Source organism: Penicillium canescens, assembly GCF_028828765.1.
Source record: "Penicillium canescens strain IBT 15451 chromosome Unknown utg000007l_segment0_segment0, whole genome shotgun sequence".
Lineage (NCBI taxonomy): Eukaryota > Fungi > Ascomycota > Eurotiomycetes > Eurotiales > Aspergillaceae > Penicillium > Penicillium canescens.
The window spans coordinates 377,546-392,694 of NW_026703969.1; the positions used below are offsets into that span (position 1 = coordinate 377,546).

General features: G+C 49.2%; 2 protein-coding genes across 2 annotated transcripts; one reads left to right on the forward strand and one right to left on the reverse strand.

The window, feature by feature from the left end:
* Positions 1-987: 987 nt before the first annotated feature.
* N7446_010573 (uncharacterized protein) lies at positions 988-3,576 on the reverse strand (the record flags this gene model as incomplete). The annotated part of the gene is made up of 6 exons (XM_058519316.1): positions 988-1,038; positions 1,085-2,142; positions 2,231-2,589; positions 2,653-3,083; positions 3,135-3,342; positions 3,398-3,576. 6 exons carry the CDS (start codon positions 3,574-3,576, stop codon positions 988-990), a joined length of 2,286 nt encoding a protein of 761 aa, XP_058368154.1.
* Positions 3,577-6,327: 2,751 nt separating this feature from the next.
* N7446_010574 (uncharacterized protein) lies at positions 6,328-7,738 on the forward strand (the record flags this gene model as incomplete). The annotated part of the gene is made up of 2 exons (XM_058519317.1): positions 6,328-6,457; positions 6,552-7,738. 2 exons carry the CDS (start codon positions 6,328-6,330, stop codon positions 7,736-7,738), a joined length of 1,317 nt encoding a protein of 438 aa, XP_058368155.1.
* Between the last annotated feature and the right edge of the window lie 7,411 nt (positions 7,739-15,149).

The following is a 15,149-nucleotide window of genomic DNA, read 5'->3' on the forward strand; positions in this document are numbered from 1 at the left end:
CAAGAAAACCAGCAAGAGCTCAGCTAGTCGAGCTCGCAACCAAAAAGCATCTGCTTCACAGTCTCTCGCTAGGTTTTTAATCTCAGCTTTACCAGCATTCTCAAGGCTCCTAGCCGAGATGCAGCCAGCCGCAGACGATTGTTGGCGGCCTTATCGAGGAACTCATTATAGCCGCGCCATGAAGGCAGCCTAACACCATGAACGGCAAGCTGGGCACGACTGGCCTTATCAGGTGAGGCTCAAAGTTCACCGCTCAGGAAGTTTGGAACAATCTCCGTGGAACACAAATGCATGTATTTACGCAGTAGTTGTAGCCTGCATATCGTAGCTATAGTTGGATCCCAGGTCACGTGATGTATATAGATCTATAGGAGTGGCTGCCTGTTAGGCAGACACTCCGCTAGGCAGCAGGGATGAGCTGCTGCAACTACAGATAGCTGGATCTCTTCATATAGAAGAATCATCACACTTGTACTTTAATCCAGGGTTCAACCGCTATTCAACGTAAACGATAGTCTGGCACTAGTATCATTGCTAAGCCAGAAATGCTTCCGAGATAAGATCTACAATCAACCTCTTGAACTGCATCCAAATATACGAACAAAAAGAATCACCCCAAGGCCACAAATCACTGGGCTCGTAATCGCTTTGACCGACGTGGCGTATATCTAACACTAGACGCTTTCGATTTGCCTGGCCGTCCTTTACCCTTCTGCTGCCCCCCAGGCTGTTCTTCTGGGCGCCTAATTTTTCGAGACGAGCGCGTCGCATGCTGTGATGAAGATTCCAGCTTAGGACCAGGTTCTATATTTGCCGCCTTTGCTGTTCCCCTCGTTACTCGCCGTGCAGAATTCTCCGCCGAATTTGAGTCAGTGGTCGTCACTGGGCATCCAGAAGAGGAGGCGGAAATGTCGGTTTTTGACGGGCAGGCTGATGGCTTCACGACGGTGATAGGGCCGGGTCTCATCAATCGAGGATCAATGTTTGTCATATCAAAATCGACAGAGGAGGCGGGAGTTTCAGTGCTTTGCCGATTCTCTGATTCCATAGATGTTTCCCTGGAAGAACCGTCACCGTGGCTAACCCGTGGCCTTTCGGTGAGATGACATAGTTTAATATTGATATCGTATTTGTGTTCTTTATTAGCATGGGCTAAAAATTCGGTGATTTTGGCAAACTTGGGAAGAGTGCGACATGCTTCCCAGTTGCAGCTGATCCCGTCGTGGGCATGAAGCAGATGAGAGTCGATGAGATGACGACGAAGTGAGTCCGGTCGCTTGGAAGGAAATTTATGCGGAGGAGGGTTCGACGCCGAGCGACGAGATTCACCAAAGCAGATGATGCAAACATCTGTTGGACATATTTGCGTATCATCATCAGACGCCAGTTGCTCGAGCTGTTCAATAGGTATGTTTGCCTCTTCATCGAGATCCCAATTAACACGGTTGCCTCGCCTGCTCGGCTCGCAAAGCAGTAGAAGCGCAACCATGTCCTTGGTAACCTGAATGCGTCGACTAAGTAATTTGTCCACATGGAAGTCTTCTGCGTCAGGACCGTAAAAGTTCTCCACAAGCCGAGCTCGTTCAGGAAATACGTAGTCTGGGATAGGGAGCTCCCAGTCTTCTTCAGCGGAACTATCAGCATCGCGTTCCTCAACATCAGATTCGCCGAGAAGCATTTGCTTGATCTGTCGGTCAACTTCAATCACGGGAGCATTATTAAAATAGTCCTTTCTGGCTGTCTCGCGAGTTTCGATCGCCAATGTTTTCCGAAGTTTGGCCAGGTCTTTTTTGACAGTCTCATGCCTTTGGAAGAGGTGTGGAAAGGTGTCACGGGCGTTCTTGATTGTGCCAGCCACGGACCGCATCTCCGCCATAAGCTCTCTTTTCTCGCGTCTCAGTTGCAAAATTTCAGGGTTTTGGCAAATAGCACGTTTATGAGCTTCGGTAAGATCAGATGGTGCCGATAAATCTCTCTTCCTAAGCATGCTCCCAGCGAAGCGTACCAGACCTTCTTGGGAGGGCCGAAGAAGAACGACATGCTGAAGGTCGCGCGCAATAAATTGTGATTGGTAATGCTTTTCAAACACCGCGTCACCAGACTGCCCGAGCACCCTTTGTCGCTCCTGGCTGGTAAAATTTTCTGCGAGTAGATAGTCAGCTCCGTTGCGAGTGACCCATCTATCGTAGCGAAAATGAATCCATCATATCGCGTTCAGCAAGTGACTTACTGTTGACTTCATTTGCCGTCCAGCGGCGGTAATTGTAATGCCCAATATCGTCTTCAAATCTAGCATCTCGACTCAACTCCTTGAGCGCCTGCCGACTTGAATCATAGGTCATTGGCAAAGACCCATCGAGTCTGTAGCCGTATGGAGTGCGTTCAAGACGTCGAAGGAGAGGCACATTAAGAATCTCGGGCTTCCACCGGAGGGGAAGAGATGAACTGCCTCTTGGAACTCGTAGCCGCCAAATGAGCTCTGGTGTGAGGTCGGCATTGGCAAAAGCTCCATCGCGGAAAGCGAACGCAATGATCTGAGCTATCGGGCAATATGCCAGTTGATAATCGCCATGCATGAAGAATTTGGTTCTGTTGGCAAGGATCAGTATCGGAGTTGGTTCATGAGAAATTCGATTCAAAATTTCAGCTTACCCATCAGCGCCTTCCGGTCGACCTTTGAGGTTGCGAAACTCGATGATGGCACAGAGGACATCACGTTTACTTTGAAGGTCTTTCAGGTAGAAAAGTTCGATATCGCGATAGCAGACCGAGTCCGGAAGGTCTTTCAAGGAAATGTGCTTTGGAAGATCACTCTGGAAGGTGTCATCCCGTTTGCGTTTGCCCAAAACTGGATTGCCAGGCGACGAGGTGTCTTGAGGAAGCAAGACGCCAGGTCGCGTGCCTGTAATGGCGGACCAAAGCTGGACTGTAGCAAACTGAACAATCATGCTCCCGTGACGGAAGAATCTCGAATGGACCCAGTGATGTCGGTAAATCACGCCAAAAGCATCCACATCTAGAGTATTTTTGTCCTTTGTTCGTCGGGGAATTTTGCGCTCGGCTGGGAATACACCTTCGAGAAACTTTTCCAAGGTAAGCATACTCTGTTTAGGAACAGACAGGATATAACTTACTCGTCGCATCTGTTGACGGGCATCCTCACCGACGCGGCGACGGGCGAATAGCTCGAAGTATTGACAAAGACGTCGCCAGTATTCATCATACGACTGAAGCAGTTTCTTTCGTGATGTTTTAAACATCCAATCAAAAAAGTTCATGTAGATCGTCTGATCCTCCAAAAGAAGAAAGTCCACATAATCCTCGTTCGATTGAATGCAATATCTATTCCCGTGTTATTCTCAGTCACAAGACTTTTCCCGACCAAGTGAGCACTCACTTTCGCCAATAACGTTCGACGACAGCGATGCCTTCTAAGGTCTTTGGCTTAAAGTTTGGAGGGAGCCATCCAAGACTGCGAAAATGTTCCAGTCTGGCTCGAGTTTCCTCGCAAAGAATGGGATCGGTCCAGTATTGGTGCTCATCAGTTTGAGCCGGCTGTACAGGCGTAGGTGCCATGGAGGAGGTCAGATACAAAGACTAGGGTGGAAATTCGTGGTATGGGAAACGACAACGTCAAGGTCGGCTTGAGGCGTGGACAATGAGGATGAGAGAATGGGAGGTGCAAGGACACCGGAAGGGAGGGAAGGCGAAGCATCTTATAGGCGCTCAAATGAACTGGTCGAAAAGGGAGGGGACTTGGATTCAGCTGAAGGGGAGCCATTTTCGGCGTCGTCTTGGTCGCCAGTGGAAACGAGGGGAACACTGTGCAAGTCGAGCGTCAACATCAGGACCGGAGGATGACTAATGGTGCTAGGTGGGTGCAGAATAGTGGTGTTACGGGGCAGTGGGCGGTCAAGGGGCGGCTGGACAGCCAAAGTTACGGGTGGAAAGGAAGCCGTTTCTGGCGTCAAAAGTGGTCATTTTCGGCGTCATTTTCACAGGTCCTCATATTCTATATGTAATTTTCGGTAATTTTCGAAATCACGATGACATAGTCTTCAACTCTCTTTGAAATTGATATATAGTACAAATGCGTCTTATCTATGTCCATCGATAAATAAGGAGCTAAAGCTTAAACGTGGTTGTTGAGATACTACGTTGTAATTCATCCGATTTAGTACTCGGGCCCTTCCAATGCTTAGCTAAGCTAGTCGCCCCAATCACCTTCGGTGTTGGGGCTCCGGTTTTAGACCATACTTTCGGGCCCTTCCAGAGAACCACATTGATTCGCATCTTATCAGCTTTCAGGACAGTGGCCACCACGACTCTGGAAATAGAAGCACATGTCTTGCCAACGCACCTCCGCCTCCGCCACCGAGCGCAGAACACCATCGCAAACCTTCACACTCTGCCGCGCGATCATCCTATCTGGGATACACTGCGGCGAGCCCAGAAACGTAGGAACAACATCGGGTCGTACGCTCGTTTCCCACTGGCAGAAGCCCTGAAGACTATGAACCTAGAAAGATTAGATGAACTAGAGACGATCGACCCACGACCACTGCCACCATGGCGAACCGAGTCCTTCACGGAGATTGAGGTCGGATCAGACCGAGAGACGGCAAGAGAACGGGCTGAGACCGTGCGGTCCACATCCGCCATCGTGGTCTACTCCGACGCTTCGGGCCGTGAAGGCCACCTGGGGGCCGCTGCCGTAGCACTTGACAACAACTTGGAGGTTGTCGAATCCCACCAGGTTCAGGTGGGACCGACGGACCGTTGGTCAGTTCACGTAGCAGAACTGATTGGCATTTTCTACGCTGTCAGTACAGTGTTTAAGATCAGCCATCAGCGGCCAAGAACGGATCATAATAGAATAGCGACTGCAACGATCCTCTGCGACAGCAAATCAGCCCTGCAAGCAATCCAGAACCCGGGAAACAAATCAGGACAACGCATCACCCACGCGATCCTCCAGGCAGCTGCAGAAGTTCAAGCAAAGGGTATCGTGCTCCGTCTCCAATGGATACCCGGACACTGCGACAATCCAGGAAACGACGCAGCAGATCGGCTGGCCAAAGACGCGGCAAGCCCGGGCAAAACGCACCCCTTCCGCCCGTTGCTGACAAGGAAGAAGGGTTTTATCCGAGACACCATCCGCGCTCAGTGGGAGCGGGAATGGAAAACATCTACCAAAGGCGGTCACCTGCGAAAACTTGATAGCACGCTACCGGCGGCCTACACCAGGAAGCTGTACGGGAACTTACCTAGGGGCCGGGCATACCTGCTGACACAGCTTCGCACGGGACATAATTGGCTATCTACCTATGCCAAGACCTTCGGCTTCAGCGACAATGATCAGTGCGTGTGCGGCGCGCAAGAAACAGTCACCCACGTGCTAGTGGACTGCCCAAACCTGAGAGACATTCGACGGAAGTTAAGGAGTGAAGCTGGGGACGCGTTCAACAGCGTATCGAGTCTGCTGGGAGGCTCAACGGAAGGTGAGAGAGGTAAACCAGACACCGTCTCGCGGGCTAGGACGGTCAAGGCCGTGCTAGACTTCGCTGAGGCGTCACAACGATTCAAAAGTCGCGCGCCATGAGGGGCAGCCTAATAAAGTGAACGGCACCTGGGCCACGACAGGCCTTGATGAGGCTCTAAATTCGTTTTCAGGAAGTGGGACATCATACATGTACATACAGGGATATATATAGTTGCTGTATCCTGTATATCGCTTTGCGAGTTGGATTATAAACCATATCCCACTAGTCTGGGTACGGATTCGTATTTTAGTCTAGCTGGGAAATCAACTGGTTATGAGCCCGGATTGCACGACTTTTGAGCGCGCCGGTTCGATCCTCACAGTTTGCGTTCTTGAGCAGCCAGAGCCACCAGAAGACGGCCTATGATTGGTCGCACAGCCAGGCAGCAGAGCTTCATACGCGCCCCCAGCCAAGCGTCTATGGTTTACGGGGGAGAGTTGGATTATAAACCATATCCCACTAGTCTGGGTACGGATTCGTATTTTAGTCTAGCTGGGAAATCAACTTTGCGAGAGGTCGGGGTAAATGAATTCTACTACTACTACTACTTTCGGGCCCTATTTTGGTGCCTAACCATACTTTTCACCCACCTCGTAAAACGTCAATTTTCGTAGCATTTTTGTATAGCAAATTGCTGCCATAAATATTGCATTCAAAAGAGCATTGCGTAAGCTATTTAATGTAAGCAAATCAGAACGCAATGCATCTAATATTGGCCTTACCATGACGTTTTCCCGCTAATATCTCCATGAAATAGCTCATTTTTCGACCATTTCTCGCTACCATGTCGGATGAAAATGAGCTCAAAATCGCCAATGCATTGGCCGCTTACCATGACCATAATGAGCCGAAGATCAAACCATTGGCAAGGGAATTCGACGTTAGTTACCAGACCCTGCTAGGCCGTATTCCGGGTGCCGGGTCAGCAATTGGCCGACCTGCCACCAATAAGGCATTGGACTCGGTCCAAGAAAAAGCATTGCTTGACTGGATTGACTTTATGGATAGCTGCGGCGCCGCCCCCGACGGCAGCATCGATACAGCAGCGCGCCGATGACATTATTCATCGATCAAACCCGGACAGGAAGCCTCTTTGGCATGGCTGGGGCCTCGCATTCACTAACCGACTGCCAAAGCTTACACCCCACCTCCATTTTATTAAGCAGAAGCCGAAGGACCCGAAGCGAATGGGCGCCGAGGACGTAGGTCTTACGGAGATGTGGTATGACCGCCTAGAGCAGTGTATTAAGCAGTATGGGTTTCGACCGAAGGACATCTATAATATGGATGAAACCGGCTTCCGAATCGGCGAAGGAAAGGCTCAAAAAGTGGTATCTGCTTCACCTATTAGCTTCACTGCAACCGGAGGCCATGGCGAGAGTATTACCGCTATTGAATGCATTGCTGCCGATGATTGGAAGACGCCGCCGTGGTTTCTAGTGAAAGCTCAGTATCACCAGGAAAGCTGGTATATTGACGAAATGCCTGATGATTGGACGATAAAACCAACACCAAAGGGCTATTCGTCTCATACCACAGCATTAGAATGGCTAGACTCATTTATCGAGGCCACAAACCACCGAGTCTATCGCCATAAATACGCCGAAAGTGATGATGAGATAGCGGAAGCTCGTGGCCATGGCGGTCGCCGTCGATACGGCCAAGATGCAGCTATTCGCCGAGAGATAAAAGCGATACGCGAAGAAGCAGACCGCGTACACTGCCGAGGTTATCGCCTTCTTCTTTTCGATGGCCATAAGTCTCACTGTACGCCTGAATTCATCCTAAAATGCTGGGAAAATCGCATTGTTCCGTACGCCTTCCGGCCGCATGTCTCCCATATATGCCAGCCCCTCGATTCGGTTCCATTTCAACGGTATAAAGCGCTATATCGGAGAAATAATGTCGAGGTTGCCCAACGGGGTGGCTCGGTATCCCGGAAAGTAGATTTTTTTCGCGAAATCGTTAAGGTTCGAGAGGTGATGGATGCTCTCTCGGAGCACGTCATTAAGGAAGGTTTTCGCCTTGCTGGAATCGTCCCTATTGATGCGCAATTAGCCATGGAGCAAGAGACCAGAGATGCTAATGATGAGACTAATGATATATGGGTAGACGGCTTTCCTGATAGATATGGAGACGGAGTTGAAGCTCAAGACCGCGAGCTAGCTAGCTCTATCACTATGTCACCGCCGTGAGACGTACTAGACACGAAATCGACGTCTCAGAACCTCCTCAATGGTATCGCCGCTGCTCGACGCCGTCTAGCTACCCTTAAGCGGACGGCCACGTCAATAAGGAAGAAGAATAATGAGAGTGCTAAGGAGAGAAATCATCGCGAGGACGGAGAGAGACGTCGTCTAAAGAGCTTCCTATCTATCGTGGAGAGATTTTTGCACCGGTCTACGCTTATTTGTAGTACTGCAGGTAGGTTTCTCGCTTCCTCGCCGTTATTTTACGTGTATCTAACCTTTAGTATAGGAAATTCGACGGAGAGCCTTGCCCAGTTCCGTGCCGACAATCAGCTTCTTCTTACCCATACCCACAATCGGACGACGAGGCCCTCTGGCCGGCAGATCAGGATAGTTGGACCACTCACAAAAGGCGATGCAAATAAGGATATACGCAAGCGAGAGCAAAGAGAGAGAGATCAGGCTGAGAAGAAGGCGATATCGCTAGGTACGAAAGCGGCTAAGAACCCTATGCCAGCAGAGCTTCTTGCGAGGGTGAATGCCAGCCTAAATACGCCGGCGCCGCCGCCACCGATGCCACCCCTGCCAATGCCTAAATCGAGTTCACCGAGAAAGCGAGGAAAGTGGAGATAAAATTGGAGATAAAACTGGAGAAAAACGAGAGAGAAATGGCTGAGAAATGCATGTACGCCAAGAGCATGAGGAATACTGCGAAGATCCTACCAATATAATATGTATTGCATTCTGATTTTGTTGGTATCACCAGCTAGGTACCGTGTACACAGTTAAGTGAACAGTGTTTATGCTCCTAAAGCGAAAGTTGATTGATTCATGTAGATAGATCTATCTCCTCAGTCTAGTTGGGAAACACCCCTGGATCCTACACGCCGGCCCTCGGCGGTCACAACACGGGGGCCGCAGCCTGGTGCAAGAATGCGTTCACCAAGCAAGGGATGATATCCGGCAGTCGCCAGCAGTAAGTTACCGCTAGCTTGTTCAGATAGAAGGATATATCCCGACATATTTACTTACATTAAATAGCTGAGGCAATGCTCTTTTGAATGCAATATTTATGGCAGTAATTTGCTATACAGAAATGCTACGAAAATTGACGTTTTACGAGGTGGGTGAAAAGTATGTTTAGGCACCAAAATAGGGCCCGAAAGTATGGTCTAAAGCCGGAGCCCCAACACCGAAGGTGTCTGGGGCGACTAGCTTAGCTAAGCATCGGAAGGGCCCGAGTACCAGAGGGAATAACTGGGGCTATATATACACAAAGAGAATAGCCGTGTCACGGGACGACCCCCCACCCTTCGGGTAGGGGGTGTCCCACAGCCATAATGCAATTAACCTCCATAATGCAAATTTCCTACCTTTTCAACTTTTACGCGTATTCCTACCCACCTAAAATGCCTAAAAAAACTCGTGATGAAGAGGATCTGCTAGCTAAGGCATTACATGCTTATACTACGCGAGAATTTTCATCACTACGTAAGGCTGCGGACCATTATCGCGTGTCTTATTCGAAGCTTCGCGGTCGCAAAAACGGACAGACATCTCTCTCCGATCGCCCTACCACCAATAATGCATTGAATTTGAATCAGGAAAATGCATTAATTAGCTGGATCGAAGTGCTAAATTCTTGCTATACACCTCCAACTGCAAAAGACATTGAAATTGCCGCAAATCGCCTGTTGAAAATAGCGGGTTCGGAGAGAGTTGTTAGTTCAATGTATAGCTATCGGCTTATACGGCGTCTACCTCCACACATCAAGCTTATTACCCAAAAATCAAAGGAGTCTTTACGAATTCAAGCCGAGGATCCTGGAGTTATTAGCCATTGGTACGATAGGCTTGAGTATCTCTACCGTGAGCATGGTTTTGAACCTCATGAGATCTATAATTGGGATGAAACCGGCTTCCAAAATGGCGAAGGACTTAACCAACACGTCGTCTCTACGCGTCAAACTGCTAGTATTGCTACTGGAGATCGAGGTGAAACTATTACTGGCATTGAATGTATTGCCGCTGATGGCTGGGTGATGTTTCCGTGGTTTCTAGTCAAAGGCAGCGTCCACATGGAAGACTGGTATAGTAATATGTCAACCTCTTCTTCGGCGTACAAAATTATCCATTTGACGTCTAGTGGCTGGACGGATAGTGAGACTGCTTACCGATGGCTATGCTCAGTTCATGAAGCCACAAAAAACCGCGTACGACGCGGGCGACCGAGGCTTTTGCTAATGGATAATCATGCGTCTCATACAACTATCGAATTTCTCGATTTTTGTAAGGAAAACCTGATTATTCCTTGGTATTTTGTACCTCACACGACTCATATATGTCAGCCCCTTGATGCTGAGGCTTTTTTAAGCCTAAAACATAAGTTTAAAATGGCGAATACTGAGGTTGTGGCGTGGGGTGGAAGTAACGAAAAACGCGACTTTTTCCGCAACATTGACGCCGTCCGACGCCACGCCTTAAGGTCCAAAACTATCCAAACCTCGTTCAAATCTACTGGTATCTGGCCACTAGATCCGACACAAGTTTTGGGTAATTTAGGGCAATATTCGGACGAAGAGACCTTACGCATATACGACGAGCCGTCACCTACCCGCGAATTCCCAAGTTCAGCGACCAATTCTCCGCCCAATTCTTATGCGCGTATTGAAAAATTGGAGAAGACAGTTTTCCCGCTACTTGATAACCCGAATCCTGATTTACGTAAAATTCGGAAGCATATACGGCGCGCAATTGATGCCGGAAAATCGTCTCTATACAATGCGGAACTTGCTGAGATGAGCCTTGCGCGCGCCCTTAGCCATAAAACGCCTGGGAAAAAACCTACAAAAAGCAAGCGATGGGTAAAGGGTGCTACAAAGAGTCCCCTTTCATCGATTTCAGGCAATAGGCTAGTACAGCGAAGGTGTGAGAAAGAAGATGAGTCGAAGCTTCGTGCTTAGCGGAAAGACGCAGAGAAAATGGCGGCCGATTTGACAGCTAAGGAATTGGAGGAAACACTTGAAAATGAGGAGGATGATACATTATTGGCTACTGAGGCTATTGATGGGCTTTATTTCATGGATCCTAGACCTTATACGTCTAAAAAATGAGCTAGAAGTTGAAGAAATTGAAAATTTGCATTATGGCTGTTAATTGCATTATGGCTGTGGGACACCCCCTACCCGCGAGGGTGGGGGGCGGTCCTGTGACACGGCTATCAAGTTGATTGGAAATCAACTTGTTTCTTTGTATGGACACCTCGGGGTTAATTCCGATGGTACGGCTGGGTTCACTCAATTCGTCCGAAACCCTGGAGTGAAGCCTCAGGCCCCGTCGCAACCTTAACTGGCCCAGTTCCCACACTCGATCAAAACATTTCCAATTTCAATCGCCTTTTTCTCGATAACTACTAGGCTGTGCATACTCCGCAGCGAATAGCGGATTTTTTAACCGGTCTATTATGACTTACTAAAATTTGAGCTTAATCGGAGACCACCAGACCTTAGCAGTCTAGTGGCGAACTTCACCTGCAGTCTATCGGCCGACCCACTTTTCCTGCCGCATTTAAGCAAAAATGTCACGTGTATCTATATCCACTCTTCGTATTTAATCTTGTTTTCCCGTACCATTCTTGACCCCTTTGGTTTGACGAAAAAACCTAGCCTGAAATTTACTAGTCTGCAGCACCCCCCGTGTGATAGAGATCTATGTACTCAGACTTATCCATTGAGCCCTCAACGCCACCTGGGAAGCGTTACATCAACATGTCTAGAGTCTCCACAATAGGACCAGTGTAGATCTTGCGGGCGCGCATAAAGTAATACAGCGTGGCAAGAACGGTACAGCCGCCGATACCGACGACGCTATAGTTCATGTCATCGAGCCTGGGGTTCATTTTCGAGGGCCAGAAGCTGAAAAAAATGATTATAGTGGTATAGATGACGGCAAAGAGATTCACCAAAGTACCAAAGACACCAGGGCAACGGAATGTTCCCCAGACCAGCTTCGAACCAGGCACATTGATAATGTCGTCCTCGTTGTCGTTGTAGAGGTTAATGTCTCCCCGGACGCGGCGGAAGAGAAGGAGGGCAGAAATCACGAGGTATGACAGGTACAGGCCAGAAACGGCCATAGACAGGATGTCTCCTAGAGCCACACTGGAGCCAATGTTGATAAGGGCCAGGAGAGTAGAGATGGCGACGGAAACCATGACAGCATAGATCGGTAACTGGTTGGTTGGAGAGACCTAAAGACAATGACGATGAGTTGAGTGAACGACTTGTGCAGACAGCACCATTGTTATTTGCTTACTTTGCTCCACCAAATCCATCCAGGGACACCCCTGTCTCGGGCGAAGGACCAGAGCTGACGGGACGCGGCGGCCAGCAGCCCCATCATCGAGCAGCAGTAAATGATCAGGACAATCGAAATCATGGCCAAAGTCCACGGCAGCGAATTAGTTGCTTGGAAGAAGATCGCCATGAACGGGTATCCCGTGGGTGACTGCAGCTCGGACTTCAGGTCGCCGGCGCTGAAGAGAATGGCAATCAACATGCCGAACCCCAGGCAGCCGTTGATACCGACACTCAGCATGAGAGCCTGGGGGACGATGCGCGCCGCATTTCCGATCTCCTCGGCCATCTAGCTCGAAGATGGTTAGCTACGAGCATAGAACAGCTTCCGAGCAACTCAACACTTACGTGGACCGCGGCATCGCCGCCAGCGAACGTAAAGCTTAGGCTGGTCATCCCAACAAACCATGACAGCCCCTGGGTGGCAAATTCACCACCGTTCTGGAACGACAGGAAAACATCGTGGGTCGCCGCGTGGTCAGACATGTACACTAAGGGAATAATGACGACGAAGAATCCAAGGACGTGCAGAACTAGGATGACGGCTTCAAGTCGGGGCAGAAGCTTTCCACCAGCCAGATTCACCAACATTGCGACCAGCAAAGCCAGCCAAACAATCAACGTTCCCTGCCACGGCAGGGCATCATACTTGGAGTGGGCCAGGACCGCCGTGCCTTGGATCATGGTTCCGGTAAGAAAGGCACTCGAGGCAAACCCGCACTGCCAGCCGATTAAGGTAAACCAACCCGTGATGTAGCTGAGGAATTTCTCGAATCTGGTCGGGGCAAGCATGGCAGCCCAGTGATATTGGCCACCCGCAGTGGGAGCCCTAGTTGGAGGGTTAGCTCGGTGTAATGGAATGAGAAGACGGTGAGAAGGTAAGCATGTTTACATCGATGCTAATTCCGCCAAGACCACGAAAATGCAGATAGTCCCAACCCATGCGAAGATGAAGGCGTACACCGCACCTCCTGGGCCGCCACTGGGGTTCTGTTAGCGATATGCACCGGAAGAATCGTGTTGGTATTCACCCACTTTGTAACAGGGCTCAGGAAGGTCCTTGACAAGCCGTTAGCAATCCCCTAACCAAGTCATGACAAGTTCCTTGTCAGACTCGGACTCACCCAAGCATACCCTCCCAAGTACCGAGGACAGTACAACTGAATCCCAGGGTCGAGAGAATGCCGAAGTTACGCTGACCAGATAGAAAGGTGAGTGATTTGGACTCCATTGCGTCGTGAACAGGGTATACTTCCGCGCATACCTTAAGAACAGGCTTTTTCCCATGTGCCGGAGATGCGCATTATCGCGGTCCTGAATGGACATGCCACTCCGGACTTCACCCCGACTGATTACGGAGGCCCGGTTTTTCACCTCATACGCCACCATGATAGGGCGTTGAACTTTTGCAGGCAAGGTTTGGATGGACGGAAAAGAGAACCCAAGGAACGAAATGGACGACAGAGGAGTGGGGCTGATTCAAAAACATAAAGAAAAAATATCAACATAAGGATTGGAATGTGCGGACGACGGCTCCAGATTGAGGAAGATGCATTATTAAATAAGCTTTTCTCCTAAAACTTTTTCGGCAGCGAGTAGTAACTTATACGGTACATCAGTTTCCTGTGCAGTTCCCACGTCTACAGAATGCGATGGTCCTAGACAGCAATACGCCGTACCGTGCCAGGAATCGCGGATGGGCGTAATTGGGCCGAGAGGCTGATATCGAGAATGAAAGTTCATAGGCCGCTGACCGCCATAAAGTTCAAGCTACTGCAAGTGCGAGGCGGGCCGGCCATGCGCCGCCAATGATAGGCGCCCCGCCTAAACCGCGGGCCGTGTCGAGATCTACTACTGATTGTAAATGGTTTTACGGGGCATTCTGCCCTCTGAGCCCGTAATATTGAGCTCTGTATCTCTTGATAGTCCCGTCGAAACGAAACGCAGATGTGAGCTCCTTTGTATGCCAAATAGTTGGCCCATGTGGTAATATCTGACCTGACAGTTAATATACAATTGCTGGGAGGAAAGACAACGTCAGCTGAAACACGCGGGTCCCTAGTCCGGCCTTCCGAGCAAGGTAACGTGCAAGTCTAAGTAGCACGCAGCACTGAAAATGGAAACAGTCATCAAGTGCCTTGATTCAGACCGCTAACCCCGTTTTCATGCTATTGTGCAATTTTGAGCTACTGTATTGGAAACTTTCTGATATGTATGGCACCGGGGGTATCTACTCGTAGTTTTTGCGATTGATTGTACTTATAATGTACAATACTCTTTTAAAGAGTCTGGAAGTTGTCATTATCGACTAGATATTGGAGCTCCTGTTACTGTATTAAACGCTTAGGGCTATGCTTACTTTCGTGAGTCGGTGCCCCGATTACTCTCTACGGGCCAATCAATTACAGTTCCTATTTTAACGTGTCAACGAGGTTCTGAAGGATCCTATGCTCCATATCGTTGGGTAATGATCGATGTTCCCAGGTAGTAGTAGACACTTGAAGATATTTGATTGAGGCATATGCATACTGATTAGTAATGCAATATCCAATTGAGAAATTGTCTGTTAAAAGCTGATAATCTACCCCTAGATTTAGTCATTTGCTTGTCCAGCACTAAGCTTGCACTATCTAACACATATACGAGGCACGAACTTTGAACATGCCCGTGAGGTGATGTACATCCTTGTGTCACGTTGGCGCTAAGCTACGCAAAATGCTGGAGAAGTTTAAAAAATAGAGGAGAGAGAAAAAGGAGATAGATACCGTGCCAGGCCCGACAGCCGCATCTCACACAAACGCCCCTCCAAGAAAATAAAAATGCAACCACGAGCACAGGAGGTTACAGACACTGCCTGCAAGCTTGAATATTATAATCTCCGTTCTGTAGCTCTTTCTGGCTAGCTTTCTACAACTGCTGTCAAGTTTGTTACTTCCATCCCTCCATCCGTTCTTTGACATCCAGCGTTGATGGGTGGACGATTCAAAGGCGACACCAAAGACCCGGCAGTCAATGTCACAACATGGGTCCTCCTGGTCACGATCATCCTCAGTGTCTCAGCC